Below are 16,755 nucleotides of genomic sequence, written 5' to 3'. Positions count from 1 at the left end.
CAGGTTTTCTAATCCAAGAAGGGGATTATTAATAGTTATGCCCTTTCAAAGCAAGCCAGTGGTTCTTGGATGATGTTATACTCTTCTGTGCCCCTGCTGCATATTCTGGGGTTGGGAACAAAGGAAAGAAGAGTTTGTGTAAGCTAGAAAAGAGGGAGCAGTGCACTGATGGTGAGGTACTCAGTCTTCTGTTATTTGTGCTAATCTGGGGCTGTCATACCAGAACTCTGCCCTAGCTAAGAAGCCTTGTCTTTATAGTGTAAAATCCAGCTACCAGGAATGTTTTTGTTAGGCTTGCACCCATCTCCTGGCAGTGTGTCAGACTGAAGGCAAGGAGGCAGGTGTTAGACCTTGACTCCCCTTGTGTGTAGTCAGGCTTATAGCCTTACTTCTGGAAGTCCTGGTGGGACCCCTGGTTGCCGTCACAGGGTGGTTTTTACCTCTACTCGTGTGCAAAGAAATGTTTCCATTAGCCAGAAAGTCACCTCTTATTTGTACAGAAGATGAAATCCTGGACAGAAAGTCGAGATAAACAGGCAAAATAGATAAAGTTTTTCTTTAAGTATCAAAAGGGAACTTCAAGCTGCTGCTGTAACTTCTGTTGTCCATTAAGACCCTGCCTGTACTGGATGTATTGAAGCTTCTGAGACAATCTATTCGGGATCAACGTTCTATCCTCACTATTCCTTGGATTGTGGAGTACCTTTCCCTGGTGGATCACATTGCTCCCTTCCTTGATTACTACAGGAAAGTATTTTGTCTCTTGCTGCAGGTATACAGGTAAGAGCCTGGGAATGGATGTTTGTTAAGAACTTTTCTGTTAAGGTTTGCTTGCTTAGGTGAGGTGCCTGGTGTTTGAGAATGCATGCTGGCCCTAGTTTGAGATTCTTATAAAAGTATTCTTTTTTGTGCAAATCATGAGCACTTCTTATCTTACATAAAGCTGCAGAGGGAGCACATCCTAAACTCAGAGATTAACATTTGATTTCAGTATGTTGTTTTTCATTAAGTAAACAAAATTCTTTAAATCCCTACTCACCCCTTCTGCATCTGCAGGTGTGAATTTTAAACCTTGAATTTGAACCTTAAACCTACAATGTCTCCCATGCCTAAATAATGCTCTAGTTTTCTTTCCTATATACATGAGGAAATTTGAAGCACATTCTAGAGAGTTACTTAACACTGGCTTTTCCAGTATAAACTTAAAACAGCGTGTTATTCAGATGCATTCGTTCAAAAAAGTAGAGCTTGCTTTCCACTCTTGAGGCAGACAAGTAAGGAATGTGTACATGGTGACAAATAGTATAATTAGAAAGTGAGTGGTTTGGGATTTTTTTTTTCCTTAATGAAAATTGAGCTACCGAAATCTAACACTCTCTCTTGCTTCTTTTGCTGCATGGCAGGTTAATGGTCCTTTCTGAAGATAAGGAGATGAGTTTCCTGAACAAGCTGTTGATCCTTGCTGTTCTGGGTTGGCTTTTTCAGGTAGCCTCCTGTGTGCACGCAGCTTTTCCCTGAAGAAAAAGCAGGGCACAGAACTCAATAGAAAATAGTATTGAAATGAGTTAAAGTACTGCAAAGTTTGTTGTTTTGTTGGGTTTTTTTACACTAGTGTAGAATCCTCTGTATTCTAATGGAGAATTATTTTCCTTTAGTGGAATTGTGTGAAGCAACTTTTTTTTCCAATAAGAATTTTAATTGCTGCTTAAACACAGTCTGTACTTACAATTCTGCATCCTTGTAAGCAAATTGACAGCTGATTCCTGTGAAAACTGGAAGCTCTTGTCACAAAGATGGAGTGCTATCTGGTAGCCTTGAAATTACTGGGAAATTTTTTTGTCTGATAAAAGGATGGTGTGTGATGAACTTTTAAAATCCTTTTGTGCCTCCAGTTGGAAGCAAGGTAAATGGTAAGCAGGAATCTGTTGGAGAGGTGAAAGATGCTGTATGGGGAGGGTAAGGAAGGCGGTTTATGTTATTGTGATCTAACTAAATCTTTAATTTTATGGAAAGGTTCTCCTTAGGGCAGAGAGGATCCTTAGTGATAGGTTTTTTTGTGGGTGGCAGGTTGGTGAGATTTTACTGCCCTCTTTATCAGAAATGGTGTAAGTTACTGACTGCTGTTTGGGTTGTAACTGCTGGGGTTTCTGTTTCAGGTTCCATCAGTCCCTGAAGAGTTGTTTTTTACCACTGATATCAGGCAGGAGGGATTGATGATGGGTACTGTGACTTCTGCTCAGGCTTTGGTGAGTTAGTGCAGTAGCATGTCCTCTGAATCTGTGGATGAGGGTGGACCTACCACAGCCTCAGGAGTTTAAGATTTTATCAGGAGCTTGGCTTCAGTGCAACTGCATTAAGCATGTGCAGGCCAATGGAAGTGATGCCCCAGTTTGTCCCAGCACCTCAACTGCATTGTGTCCCGGATTGTAAACTGTGTGTGTTACAGCTCTGGGGCTTTTGTCAGACAGGAGCCATCTCACGTGCTGCAATGGCTAGCAGAATAGGTGCCAAGTTATGCTGGAGGATCAGATGCTCTTTTCCTACTCACTGGTTATTGCAGTACAAGGTGAGCTGATAGAACTGTAGCTCTTCGCAGAAATAAGTAACAGTGATGGTGAACTCAACAGAAATAGTAACATGGGATGTGAGAGCAAGGTTGCTGTCTTTGGAGTCACCTGTTTTCCAGTTGCATGATGAAGGGTAACTGAACTGTATGAGCAAGCAGAAAAGATGTGAGTTTATGGCACGTGTGATGTTTCAGGTAACTCTCAGCCATGCAAGAGAATACATGGTATTCCCTGAAGAATGAGTGGTCTGTTTGCTATGATATATGTGTATCTTGTTCTAATTAGAAAGTTCTGGTTTGCACTCTCTCTTCAGTGGCAGAGATAAGATTCAGAGATCAACTGTTTGGGTGGTTTTTTTCCAAATGAGTGCAGTACACACTGCCTGCTTGGATGGGATCTGAAGTTGCTTTTCCTCGCATGCCTCTGGCTGCCTGGGGACATACTGGGTGACATTACTCCACAGTGTGTCTGGGTGAAGACACCTGTGGAGGTGTAATGCATAGCAGATGTGCCTCATTTATTCTCCTCCATGGATAGGTGTCTCTTTTATGAGTAGCAGCTGTGGCAACAGTCCTGGTTCCCTTCTGGAACCGTCAGCTTTCAGCTGGGCTTCGGTAGTGAGCAGAAGTAAAGGCTGAGCTATGCTAACTAAATGTAGAGCAGCTCATTGTGTGTTACAGGTCTGGACTGAATGCTTGGGCTGCAAAGTTCATAATTTTACCGTGGATTTGGAATCCAATTATTTTTATTGTTTTCGTGGAAAGGCAGTTCTGAAACCTGCCTGCAACCACATGTATGGGATTTCTGACTTACTGAAGACTCTTTTGTTCCTGCTCTGTCCTTTCAGCATTTCCTTCCTTTTCTCACCAGGACTCTGTACCCTTGGTGGATCAGCAGTTACTTTATACCTGCTGTCCCTATCTTGGTGAGTATTTTATTTATATTTTCTATATAAACAAAATATATTAATATTTTTTTAATTTAGATTTTTACTTTTTATTTATATTTGTCCTTTGGTGCTGTGAGTCCTTGGATCATCTTTCTTACCCACGCTTACAACTTCAGGTCTAAGTTGTGTATGAGTCAGCCTTGATAAAAAGCTGTGTTGCAGAAGCTCATGCAGCTGTGAATAGTATGTGGTGAAGCTGGGGGAGGGAGGCTGCTCAGTCAGGATAGTTGATCTGCAGACCTTGAATACAGAGGGACAGGGAAACAAACTTCACAAAGTGGAAGGAAGCATTACCAGGAGTAAGTGTACAGCTTTTCCATCCTAGGTATGGGGAGAGGTGTTTGTACTGTGAGAGATGTCTTGATCCTTGAGCATATTTCAGCTGCCAGGCAGAGGGGAGGAATTCTTTTGTGCCCTGTGTTTTATCAGGTTGTTGTTTGGGATATTTTTTTTCCTGGGATCTGAGTGCCATTGGTGAAATTTCTCTCTGTAGACAATAGAGTCCCAGGTAGTGGGATGCTGCTCTGCTTCTTGGGACTTATCTGCTAGGAAAACTGTATGCTAAACCTGTATCACGAAAGCTTCTAGGGGTTAAACATGTCTTCAAGCTTTCCCCTGGTATTTTCTCATGACCTTGTTGGAATTTTGTGTAAGCCTGCTTGCCTTTTTGACCTGGTAGACTTTACAGTTCCTGCTTGCCATGCTAAAAAGGGATGCATAGAAATGAGTTCTCCCTGATGCTTCTGAAGAAGTCTTATGTGCCAGGGAGCTTTTTGGAAGCCACCTCTTTTATCTTCAGAGCCTTGTCAGCCTTGCTCTACTCTGCCATTTAAATGGGTGGGATGCCCCTCTGCTTTTCTGAAACTTCAGCTTTCACAGAAGCTGGTAGAATCTGCTCTGGAAACGGGACTGGCAACGTGAAAGTCTCTTGAGATTTGATTTGTTCCCTTGCTTATGGGGATGTTGACTGTTTTTTGCATGTTTTTCTGTACAGGTGAGCTGCGGAAACTACTTGCCTCTTTTGTGGCTGGTAATGGAGCAAAAAATGGTGGCTTTATAAGGAAAATCACTCCCACAGCTGCAGAGTCCTTGGCACCCAAGACTTCTGTCACACAGCGGAAACTGCAGGTAATGAAATTAGGGAGTCACAAGGGGAAGCAGGGCAGGAGAAGTTGTGTGAGGGTAGGGGTATACAGTGGTATTCTAATGTCAGGGAAAGAAAAGAATGGGCCTAGGCAGCAGGGAACATTGTGTATAACAGTTGGGTATCCTTACATCTCATTCTTCTGTTATAGTTATGTGACTGGGATACTATGTGGGTGTTGAAATCCAGATAACTTAAGTAAACATTCCTGCAATTGGAAGGAGTAGCCTATTTCTCTGTCTGCCTCTTCTTTAACATAAAATGCTGGTATGTTTCTCCTACTCTGTTTTGGTTAGATTGTAGCCAGGCTTTCCACCAAGTAGGAGCCTACAGGATTACCAGCCCATAATTAAAAGAGAGAATCCTTTCTTTCCAGAAACAAACCCTGTGTGGTGACTCACTACTAGTAGGTGCTGTCAGAACTCTCCCATTCTTCCCTCTACTGGGCATTTGCTTTTGTAGCTTCATAAACCCTGATAATGAGCTTTGGGTTAAACAGTTAGAAGGAAATAGGGAGCAAATGTCTTACAGGGGTGCTGAATATGCTACAGTAGCAGAAAGTTCTAGTGTAGGCACAATTCCAGATGGTAGTTCTGTCCATTCCTGTGTTGAGGAGAGGAGGTTCTGGGTGGAGTGCTCTAATCAGTTGTAGCACTTTTCTCTTGAACAGGTAGAGTTGGAACAGGCCTTCTTCCACAACCAGCCTCCCTCCCTACGGAGAACAGTTGAATTTGTGGCAGAGAGGGTGGGATCCAACTGTGTTAAGCACATCAAGTAAGTGCTGGTGATCCGTTCTGTGACTTAAGAAGTAACTTTACACTAATGAGGCAAAGAGTTGATCCTTTAAAGTTGTGTGTATGGGGGAAAGAAAGCTTCCCTCAGAGCGTGCTGTATAGCAGAACACCAAGGCTATGTAAGGGGGTCCAGCAATATCTGATTGCCATCATAGAGGGGAATTTGTGAAGGGATGCAGGGAAGAGAGTTGTATGACTGTGGGACACTTGGAATGTTTACATAGTGCAGCATTTTGAGACTTTATTCCCTTTCAGAATGTTCTTGCTAATGATGGGAAAATCTCAGGTCAGAAGGAGGCTCTGGAGGTCATCTGATCCAAACTCCTACTCAAAGCAGGGCCAACTTTCAAGTCAGATCAGGTTGCTTGGCACCTTTTCCAGCTGAATTGTGAAAGTCTCTAAGGATGGGGATTCAGCAGCCTCTTAGTACCATGTTCCACTGCTTAATTTTCCCAGGCTTTGTCAAAAATGTTTCCTTGTAGCCTATCAGAATTTCCCTTCTTCCAGCTTGTGCATGTGGCCTGTCAACCTTTAGCTGCACACTTCCTGGAAGAGTCTTGTTCTGTCTTCTTTATAACCCCTCCTCCTTCCATCACCTTCTCTTCTTCTCCAGGCTAAATGAAACCAGCTCCCCCAGTCTCCTTGTAGGTTGTGTGCTCCGGCATCCCAGCTACATTAATGATTTTTTTCTTTTCTCCTGCAGTCACTCACATTGTCAATGCCTGCCTTGTACTGGCATCCCAAAGCTGGACACAGTACTCCAGATGCAGCCTCACAGTGGTGAGGGAAGCAGTGACTTCCCTTGACTTGCCAGCTGCACTGTTGCTAATATCAGTCCAGTCTAAGGTTGGCCGCCTTTGGCCGCTGCTGACTCATTTAGCTTGTCTGCTGGGAACCCCACAGCCCTTTCTGCAGAGCTGCTCCCTAGTAGACCCCAGCCTGTACAGGTGCACAGTCCCCACCCCATTGTCATCCTGTTGCTCCACCGTGTCACAGTCCTGGACGGCAGCCCTGCCCTCCAGCATGTCACCCATGAGCTTGCTGAGAGTTTGCACTGTCCCATTGTCCAACTTGTTGAAGACATTAGATGATACCAGCCCACAAGGAATGCTGGTTGTAGTGGGCTGCTGTTGACATCTTTGAACTTCTAACCACTGTCCATTGAGAGTATAAGGGTATTGCTGCCGGGAAAGGTATCTGTAACCATACATGTTTCTATTAAAACCTACAAGCTTTTGACTCTTGTGTCTTAGTACTATTTTGATATCTTCATTGCTGCTTGCTTCCTTCCAAAAAGAACAAGGAGGTGGTACAGTACTAAATGCAGTGTGGTTAATTCTTTTTCAGCAGAGTGGTTTATTGCATTTGAGATAGGTATCCTCCTAAATTGGGGAGGTTACAGTTAGTGTACACTGTTTCTTGTATTGATTTCAGTCTGTCTGATTGTTCTTGTTTTTTTACAGGGCAACACTGGTAGCAGAGTTGGTTCAAAGGGCTGAAGTCATGTTGCAGGAAAAAGTGAAGGAGGAGGATGCTAATCATGACAAGCTGCTTGAAGAGGTGTGCACTCATCTGTATGAGGAAGGGGCCCAGGCACTCATCAAAGGCAGAGAGTAAGGAGGAAAAGTTATTTAAACTTGTGCCTTCCCTTCTCTTCTTATTGTGGAGTCTATAAGCCTAATTCGGCTTGGCCTGTCATGCTCAGATTCTGGTAATTATAAACCCTGACCTCTGCTCTTCTTAGGGTGACTGTCTGCTGTGCCTCCAGCCAGTTAATGCCGTATTTGTAGGAAGGAATAAAGGTGCTGTGTGTCCCTCTGCATCCAGCTCCAAGCAGACATCCACTGCAGTATTGTATTTCCCCTCTTTGGAAAACTGAGTATTGCAGCTTGGGGCCTTGTAATTGTTCTTTCCTTGTCTGGTTCTTTTGGTCTGACTTACTTCACTGCAGTCTTCCAACTGGTTTTGACAGTAAGAGAGCGTGTGAAAGTTGCTATGGTAATGAACCTCTGAGTGTTGTCCAAGAACTTTGACTAATCCTGTGGCACGTCTTCTTTCTTTTCTTGCAGGTTTTGCAAAAAGAAGGGTCCTGAGGCGGTAAGGGTGTTACTGCCAGAAGAGACATCTGCAGCAGTATGTATTTTCACTAAAACTTGCTAAAGGCCTTGACTTTGTCTGGACCATTACCATTTTTCCATTGCTGCTTCGCTTATCCCTGGATAGCTCAGGACAGTGGAATCTATTGATGCCCTCATGTGAGGACTAATAGCTAAGGAGAGTCCCCTCTGCCAGGCTGCCTTGGATATTCTGGCTCCAGTGAGACTCTAGCCACTAGCTAACTGCTGAGACTAGAGTGGTATATAAATTGCATTCATCTTGCAGGGATAATGCTCTCCCCGAGAGTTGATGGGGTTTGTATGGGGTTGATGAGGTTTGGGAAATCAAAATGGGTCAGTCCTGTGGCTCAGAGTAGCAGTTCCCACAGAGGTCTTGGTGCTCTGTTTAAATGCTGCATGCCAAAATTAAGCTTTTTCCCTCTAGACTTCCTTCTGACTTCTCACTGACTACAGTGCTGTGGCTGGTAGTAAATCTCCTATCACTTGTTATTGTCCCTGTAAAGGTTTTAAATAGTGCAGAAGACATTGCAGTGGAACTGGCTACTGAGAAAGCCTGTGGCTGGCTTTCTGCCAACATTGCAGGTGAGTCCCTTACCCTGAACTGGTGCTTCTAATCTGTGTATTGTATATTTTTTCTTTCTTTCCTGAGATCAAGGGCTAGAGTTTATTCCAGTGTTATAAAGTACTTGGTCCTACTCATATTTCTTTTAGTGGGAAGCATGCAGTTGCTCTGTCTTTCCTTGTTTAGGAATAAGAGGAATGATTTCTAGCTCCAAGAACCTTCTTCAGGGATTTTTCAGGCTTGGCCCATGTAAGTGATTTTTAGTTATGGAGGCTCGTAGGATGGTGAGAATGAATGCTGTGGAAAGCTGCTTCTGAAAATGTCATCTGGGCTGAAGTTGTCTTAGCACTTCAAAAGTATGATACAGACAGCTGCTCTCTCAAGCCACCTCATGGTCCACATGTACAGAGTGCTTCTGAAATCTTCTGTAAAACAAACACCTCTTGGACTGGGTGTGTTTTCAGCAGGCTGAAGGCAACTGTAGTCCTTTCACTCTGTAATAGTTCTCTGGCAACTCTTCAGAATCTCTGAAAAGCCGTCATTTCAGGAGGCTGTGCCAAGAATCTGGAGAGGAATATCCAGCACCATTTGCAGCATCAGGAGTTTAGCATTTTGGATGCAGGTCAAAACTTATTTTGGTAGGAAACATATGGCTTTCATGGGCATAGTGGTTGAACTGGTGTGATCACGCTGATTCAGCTTTCTACTTTGGCAGTGCTTCCTGGCTTAGCTACTGTGTTGATTAAACCTGCTGAAATATTTTGATGGAGAATGCGATGAGTTGCCAGTGGTGATGGGTGGCTGCCTTTTAGAGCTGTGGGTTGACAGACTCTCTCCACCTGTGCCTCTGCCCATTAAATATAATGGGAGCTCAGAGTGAGAGGGGTGTGAAAGTGTAAATTGTCCTTTCCTCATTCGCCATGGCCCTCGGAATGAGAGGCTAATAAGGGTAGCATTTGAGAACAGTTGTCTGCCTCGCTGGAGAGCAAAGCTGAAGTAGACAGGCTTTGTTCCCTGTCCTTTGTAGCGCTCATCAAAAGAGAAGTGAAGGCAACCTTCAGCAGAATGCTGAAAGTCCCAGGACTTCTCTTGCCTGGCGAGGATGCTCTGGAGTCGAGAAGGGACTGCCCTCCAGGCTGTCAGCACTGTGCTCCGTTTCCCTCCCAAATCATCAACGAGATTAAGGTACACAGTGTTCGTTTCCTTGCTTGCCCTAACTCCCTTTTTATTTTTCATGTTGGTGTTTTTTGTTTGGTTTGGTTGGTTTTGTGGGTTTTTTTAGGTTTTGTGGCTGATTTGTTGGTTTGTTTGGTTTTTTTTAAAAGGGATGTTCTGGCTCTAAGGAACTGGCTGTGAGGAGCGTTTAGGAAGCATGAGGGAAAGGTCTCATGTTTTTTTTTCATCCCCTTGTTTGCTGTCTGTGTGTAGATCAGAGTTCCCTGGTCAGGAGTACTACCTCAAATACAGAATTCCTGGTATCATGGCAGTGGCCTTTTTGATACGAGTAGCATAAACAGTAGTGTGATGAGCATTGTGTACAGCTGTATGCTGAAGAGTCAGCATAGCGAAATAGCTACTTTTTTGTAGACCTACTCTTTTTATAGAGAATCTCCTGTCTCTGTTTAGAGTCTCTGTTTAGAGTAAGTATTTCCTGTTGGTCCTTTCAGTTCTGTAGAACTTGGTAGACTGTCCCATCTTATACACCAGGAATTCTACACTGAATTATGTGCCAGATAAATGCGTACGAATCTGTTGGAAGATTTTTGCCAGTCTGCATCTGCACCTTCATTCAGCTGTAATTATGGAGAATCAGAATATTTTAAAAAGAAGGGGATGGTATGGATTTAATTTCAGCCTTAGATACATGCAATTTTCTATTTAAGCTGATTTAGATTACATTTTGGTCTTTTCTCCCAGGCCTTTAAAAGGTCACTGTTCTTGTAAAAACCACGCAATTATATAACGTGCATGAGTAACCCATGAGCAAAAGAATTCTAAAAACCTCACTTTTTTACCATTATGTATTCTGCCTATTTTTTGTTGCTGCTTGTCTGTTTGAGCAGTAATACTGGATCTCACTGTCATTGCAGTCCCAGCAATTGTGTAAGAAGGAGTACACATCCTTTAATGCTTTCTTTCTTGAGCTAAAATAAAAAGAAGAGGGTAAGGTGTGTGAGGAAACAAGGGGCTTTTTCTGTAAACTGTTGCTTTTTGAAGATGTTTTTGTATGGTATCTTGAGATACAGCTTTTAAATTATTTTTTTTCTATAGAAAAAAAAATTTCTATTTTTGATTTCCATCCTGGGTTTCTGATACTAAATGGTAAATTGCTGGTAATGGAAAGTGCTACCATGTGTAAAATTGGCTAAAGCAGTTTTCATACTGTAACCCTATTAGTGCTCTTCATACTCAGCTTTGTGTTGACACTGAAACTACCTTGACAGTATAAGAAGACTCTGGATTTCTGTAGTGCTTCTACCCTGAACTTGGTTGCTGCACTATCAGATTTATCCAGAGCTTTCAGAGCTAGTTACTTTTAAGAAGGATGAACTGGTTGCTTTCATTGATTTTGACTTCATTAGTGAGAACTATCAAGAAAATAAGATCTATGTAAGGTTGTGAAATATTCAGCTTTAATCTGGTTTATGAAATGAGGAGGATACTAGCTTAATTTTTTTTTTTTTTGAGGACCTGAGGACTATCTATGAACTGCTCTGTCACAGCTCCAAAGATCTGTTTGTGAAAGTGCAGGATCCTAATGGGTGAATTACTGCTGTCTTTTTCATCAAGGATGTGCTCTGTGTTGCTGTGGGCCCACGGGATGAGGATGAAGTGATTGACTGCGTCTGGCTGGAGTGCTTGCTAGGAAGATTGAGTCAGACACTTCGATGCAGAAAGGTAGAAGAAGTAAAAAAGCAATGAAAACACCTTTGGACCACTTTGAGCTGTCTTCATACCTGTAAACTTGTTAGCTTGCCTTGCCTCGCAGTTGAGTTCAGCTGAATGTATTTTTGTCTGAGCTCAAATGTGACAATGTTGTACTGCAGTGTTTTGTGCTGTGTAGATCTGCTTGTGACTTAAAATTAGCCTTTGTGGATCCTCTTTTTTTCATATGTTCTTTTCTTGTCTTTCAGTCTTTAGTGGTCTCCTGATTACAGCTCTGTGCTGCTTGTTGTAAATTGCCTGCTCTTCTCTGATGTTTTATCCCTTGTGAAGCCCTGTTTTGTTCAGTCTGCAGTATAGGGACAACGATACAACTTTTTTTGTGTTTTCCAGTTCATGTGTCCCACATCAGAACAGCAGCTGGCAAAGTGCACAGTTGAGTTGGCTTCTTTGCTGGGTAAGTCAGTCATGATAAGCTATTTAAGACTGAAATCTGTTATTACAGTTCTCTTAAATTCTTGGGGTCAGAGGCTTCAGTATTTAGAGCTCATGGATGTTTGATTCTCTGTGGTGTCATTGAGTCTGCAGATTTTTTCCTGTCAGTTTGGGTGGTTGCTTTTAATCGCTTCCACCTTCTGCAAAGCAGCATTGTACTGTGACTGTAACCATCCTTCAGATCTGGTGTTCTCATTCACATTTCCATTGTTCTTTATTTATTGATACCTTCATTTAAAAATGTGATCTGTTTTCCAGTATTTCTGCCTTTGAAAAGTTGTGGCTAAGATGTTGGGTGCTTTTTCCTGCTCCCTTAAATTAGATTTTTATGTCTCCTTTTGGAGAGAATTAAAGTAACTTGTGTTCTGTGTATTGTGGCTTTGGTGAGCATTTTCAGTTGGGTGGTTTTTTTTCCTCTTGCTCTAATGTTTTTCTCAGCAGGAGCTAGTGATATGGATGCAGGTATTTTCTCCCTGGACAACCTTCTAATGTCCTGGATTTAGAACCTTCTTAAGAAGTTTTATACATGGTTCATTCTTTCAGAAAGCAGTTCACATCTGAATACTGTGAAATTTCATTCTGGGGGGCAGCAATGTAAATCTGCCCCATTCCATTAGACTGTACCAAGGAGGATCTGGTATCTTCCCTCTGTGTATGTTTAGCTGCAGTTAAGCACTTCAGTTTTACTTTCACTTGTATAAAGTTATGCAACTCTGCCTGTAATCAAAACTGTGAACAACTATTTAATCTGTTTATAGATCTAAATGTTGTTTTACTGTATTACCCTCCTTTGGAGTAATACCTGGGTCCTCCTTTATTAAACATTAGGCTGACTTTTATTTAGTCATCTTTCAAGCCTTGGGGCTATATGCCACCCAAATAGTATTCTTTATCTGAGTAGTATAAATCTCTTCCCATGTAATGTTTGTATAGCTTCAGAGTTCATAGTTTTGCATGTTTCTAAACTCCAGTCCTCTTAAGTTCACTGGTTTACACTCACTGAGTGGTTTTACTTCAGTGATTGTTTAGACACCAGCTATGCAAAATGTGCTGTTGGACCAAGATGGTGACTATAAAAGGAAAACAATGCAGCCATAGAAGTTCACTGTTCTTCCTTTTCTTACAGTTTCAGATCGTGTCCCTCTGAGTCTCGGGATCAAGCCCCCAGAGAAGAGCTCTGAGAGGCTGCGTGTAAAGAATAATCCCACCTATGGCCTTCTAAAACTGCTGCTTTCTGTCTGGAAGGAGGACTTTGGGACACCTGTTCCTGTGCAGCTGATGTTCAGCAAGAAGAACATTGGTTATCTTGCAGAAGTTCAGCAGCGAGAGGTAAAGCTTATTCCAGTCTGTGGAGCTGCCAGTTACCCGCTCTGGGCTGACACATCCGTGTAAGAGTTCTGCCTGCCCGCGGTGTTAACTGATTGCTCGGGTGAAGGAGGCCAGCAGGGCTTGGTCTGCTGTTGGCTGGTGTTGTTTCTGCAGGGGTAGAGAAAGAGGACTGCGTGCTACCAGTCAGTGTTCAGTACCTGTCGGGGGGCTGTCAGGAAGGCACAGTTTGATGTAGGAACAAATGGCAAAATGGCCTATTTGGCCTGGGAGATGATGAGGACTGAACACATGTGACTCTGGTTGCATTCGTGTCTGTCTCATCAGCTTTTGGTTTTGCTGTGTATCGGTGTTGTAAGATCTCCAACTATGAAGCTGAAAATCAGCCTATTTAGTTGCAGGCTAAAACCATCTTATTTTAGAAGGTAAGAAAAGAATTTTTCAAGCTGTTCTTGAACACAGAGAAATTAAATACTTAGTGTGTTTGGAAACTGAGAATTAGAAATTTTGAGACTTTATGGTAGGATACAGTGTATGAACTAGAGGAATTTTGTTCACTCATTTTGAATGTTGCTCTTTGGTGTCCTTCATTGCCACACCCAGATAAATAACATGCTTTCATCTCCTGCTCCTTTTTTCCACATTCTAATCCAAGAAGAAAAAACATGAATTGTATAGGGATAAAGGAATGAACACAAAATCCATCTGGTTTTGAGTTGTTGATACTCTTTTCTCTTCTGCAGTGGGATTTGTTCCTTTTCGTGCTTAACGGTCTTGTAGAACATGAACTGATGAGAACTGGTGAAGTGGAGAGTTGCTTGCGTAGCCTCAAAGAGCTCCCTTGGCCCTCAGTAAGTAATTAGATGTGTATGAACAATACATGAAATAAAAAGTAAAGCTACATAAAGAGTCAGTCCTTGTGGTTCTGTTTCACGTGGATGAAGCCCATAACCTTCCCTGTCCGTAGTCCCTGCTTAACGCAGCAGCAGGACTGACTTCCAGTGAGCTTGGTACTGTTAGAGCTGTTGGGCTGAAATCTGTACTTGTGTGAATCCCAGCATTGCCCACTCAGTGGAGACATTTCCAAGAAAATTGTAAACTGGTTTGGAGAGCAGCTGGCTCAGGTGCCAGCTCTGTTCTAGCCTGCACATGCTGTGCTCCAGCCAAGAATAATGTGTTGGGAAGGGTCTTGGCTGACCAGACTTGCTTGTAAACCTCTTTGCCTCCGACCACCAGAATGCGGGAGGACTCAGACTGTTCTAACCAGAGTCAAAATGTAGGAAACCGCCCAAGTCCCTTGCTAAAAAGGGACAGTGTTTCAAGGCGGGTGAGCGCTTGCATATTGGAGGTGTTTAACCATTTAAACTGGGGCAGTGAGCTTGGCTGAGAAGGGCTTGGGGATCAGAGGGGAGACAGAATGTGTAGACCTACAGGCATTCACCTTTGTAATCAATTTTGTAGCTTGTCTGGGTTTCTGCACTGCAAAACCATCAACAACATGGTTTAACTTTGTAAAGTTCTTTACAAGACAAATTAAGTAAGCCTTTTTGTTGACGTTTGTTAATAAGGGTTCTCTGGTTTCTATCTGTTACAGGATTTCATAAAAGAACTGGAAATGCTGTCCAGAGTATTTGTATCAGAACCTCGTACAGAGGAGCGCAGGACTAACCCTTGTGAGCTGAGCAGACAATCTCTAGGTACCGTGACAGCCCAGAGTTAGTGGAGGTGGCCTCTCTGGGGACAGAAATTACTAATGAAGACGCAAATGGCATTTGCAGTGTTTCTGAATCCCTGGTGAGCTCCTTGCTGGGAGCGTACTGCAGATAAGAGGTCACGGTGCAAAGCCTGCACTGGTCCTTCTGTTGATGGACATTTTGCTGTGGTGACTATGCTGAAGGATTTACATCAGCAAATGGATCCCCAAGACAAAAGTCCTTTAAGCACCTTGATTGTGGCTCAGAGCAGCCGCGGTTTAGACTCAGACACTTTTTGTATTCGCGCAGCACCAGGCTGTGACCAAGCCGAGGAATCAATTCACATGGACAAGATATGTTGTGATCACAGATGGTTTCTTGGTGGCTGTCTCTTCTCTTAAATTAATGTGATTCCTCATGCTGGCTTTTATCGGAGACTGTACTGGCAGGGGAGGGAAAAGGTCAACCTGTACCATACAGAGATGAGCCTATATTTATTTTTCATTGTAAGCTCAATTTTGAAGGTTTGATTTTAATTTTTTTAAAGACTCACTTTAAAAGCTAAACCATATTAAATACATACACCAGAACATTGATGGCATCATTCTTAAAGGATGTAGATGCTTAAGCATTTTTCCATCTCTTGTTGGAAACTGAACTTGTAATTTCCCAGGGTTTTTAATAGAAATGAGGGAGAAAATATCTGTTTATATTTTTTACTGAAGACAGTATTTTTAAGACACTTTTATAGTATGTGAACATGAAAGGGCATCTGGCTGCTATTCACTGTTTTTTATAATCCTTCTTGCCTTGAGTTTGGATTTTATCAGACAGGAGGTGCTGCAGCAAGAAAACTACAGCCTGGAAGAGCAGACAGAAAAGTAGTGAAGGAAGCACTGTGCCATCCCCCGGAGAGCTGCTTTGGAAAGGAAACCTTGTTGTGGAGGTCAGTGGGTGTTTTCTGCCCTCCCCGAGGGTGTGATCTCCTGTTCACCCCCACAGTGTTTCCTTAAACTGGGGTTTGCGGTAGGGACTGCTGGTGGCTATAGCACAATATGATTAGGGGCTCATTAGTTATCTCATGGGATTTTTTTTTTTTTCTCCCCATGTAGCTGTGAGGGTATTATTTCCTTTTGTCTAGGAGTGTCCTATTAGTGCAGGGCTTTTTTGGTTGTTTTTTTCAGAAAGCAAATACTGAGTTATGTAAGAATAACAACATCTGGACAAAGTGAAGCCCGGGGCTCTTTAGCTTGCTAATTAACTTACCTCTTCCTTGTAGAAGGCAAGAAAAGGTAACATCGTGGAGTCAGTGATTTAAGAAAAACCACAAACAGACCTAATTAGATAGAACTTTGGCTTCCATTCAAATATATCTGCTGTACGGAGAGAGAAACCCTAGAGGAGCATCAGTGTCTGAACTGTACTGAGATTTTTCTTGCCTTGGTTGCTAAGCACTGCATTGAAAGATTTGGCGTGTTCCCTCCGCATGCCTTAGTGGAGGGCTTCTCGGATGTGCTTGAGGCAGAGGCTCCCCAGAAGCAGACACGCTGTGTGTGCGGCAAGGATGGGGTAATGTGAGTTGCACTGCGAGTACACCGTGTCTTACCCTCCCTGCTCCCTGAGGCTGAGCATTATGTGACATTTTGCTGCAGATCTCAGTTGAAGTTGTTGTTTGTTACAATAAACGTTGATTAAATGTCCTGGTTTGTGTTCCAGCTGTTGCTATGTAACCCCTTTGTGCTGGGGCTAAGTACAAAAAGGTGCCTTGCCACAAAGCATGGGCAGAGAAAGTATAGTCACCTCTCCTGTCCAGCCTGCTGCTGCTTTGCTTATAATGAAATATAACTTTATTTTGTTATATAAGGGGGGTGGTGGAAGAGGGAAGCAGCTTGAATCCACAATGGTTCAAAGGGTGCTCTCAGCTCTGGAACTGACATTTGTGTTTTCTAAAACTGTTTGCATAGATACCCTGGCCACTGGTGCTGTTGTCATGAAACCAACATACCTCATACCCTCCTCTAATACAATATGCCTGGAAAATTTTTATTTAAAAGGTGACCAAGCCCCAGGAGCAGTTTACTACTTCCAGAGAACACCGTTGTGCCCTGCTGGGCAGAAGGCAGGCAGCTCTTCAGGTGAACCAGCAGATAAGAAACACACACCCCCCTGATTCCGTGTTCTTACGTCTTAATGCAGGTGCTGTAGTTCCCGCGCAGCCCCTGGT

The 16,755-nt window shown here is 42.9% G+C and overlaps 1 protein-coding gene across 5 annotated transcripts in view; it reads left to right on the top strand.

Moving 5' to 3' along the window:
- The window catches only part of CDAN1 (codanin 1), a 33,831-nt gene extending 17,600 nt beyond the window's left edge, over positions 1-16,231 (top strand). The window contains exons 14-30 of one of the 5 annotated variants that reach the window (XR_012628865.1): positions 614-780; positions 1,404-1,485; positions 2,157-2,246; positions 3,438-3,492; positions 4,511-4,644; positions 5,331-5,434; positions 6,918-7,067; positions 7,524-7,587; positions 8,075-8,153; positions 8,320-8,382; positions 9,161-9,318; positions 10,924-11,031; positions 11,410-11,473; positions 12,638-12,840; positions 13,581-13,688; positions 14,432-15,477; positions 15,811-16,231. Coding sequence is in view for 4 of the 5 variants with exons in the window: in XM_074867882.1 (XP_074723983.1) it covers positions 614-780; positions 1,404-1,485; positions 2,157-2,246; positions 3,438-3,492; positions 4,511-4,644; positions 5,331-5,434; positions 6,918-7,067; positions 7,524-7,587; positions 8,075-8,153; positions 8,320-8,382; positions 9,161-9,318; positions 10,924-11,031; positions 11,410-11,473; positions 12,638-12,840; positions 13,581-13,688; positions 14,432-14,557 (1,755 nt within the window). In the remaining variant the exon portion in view is untranslated. The other 4 variants (XM_074867882.1, XM_074867885.1, XM_074867884.1 and 1 more) reach the window with 4 other exon arrangements.
- The last annotated feature ends 524 nt before the right edge of the window (positions 16,232-16,755 follow it).

The sequence above is a fragment of the Strix uralensis genome, chromosome 4, assembly GCF_047716275.1.
Source record: "Strix uralensis isolate ZFMK-TIS-50842 chromosome 4, bStrUra1, whole genome shotgun sequence".
NCBI classification, from domain to species: Eukaryota; Metazoa; Chordata; class Aves; order Strigiformes; family Strigidae; genus Strix; species Strix uralensis.
This window is presented reverse-complemented; position numbering and strand designations above follow the sequence as displayed.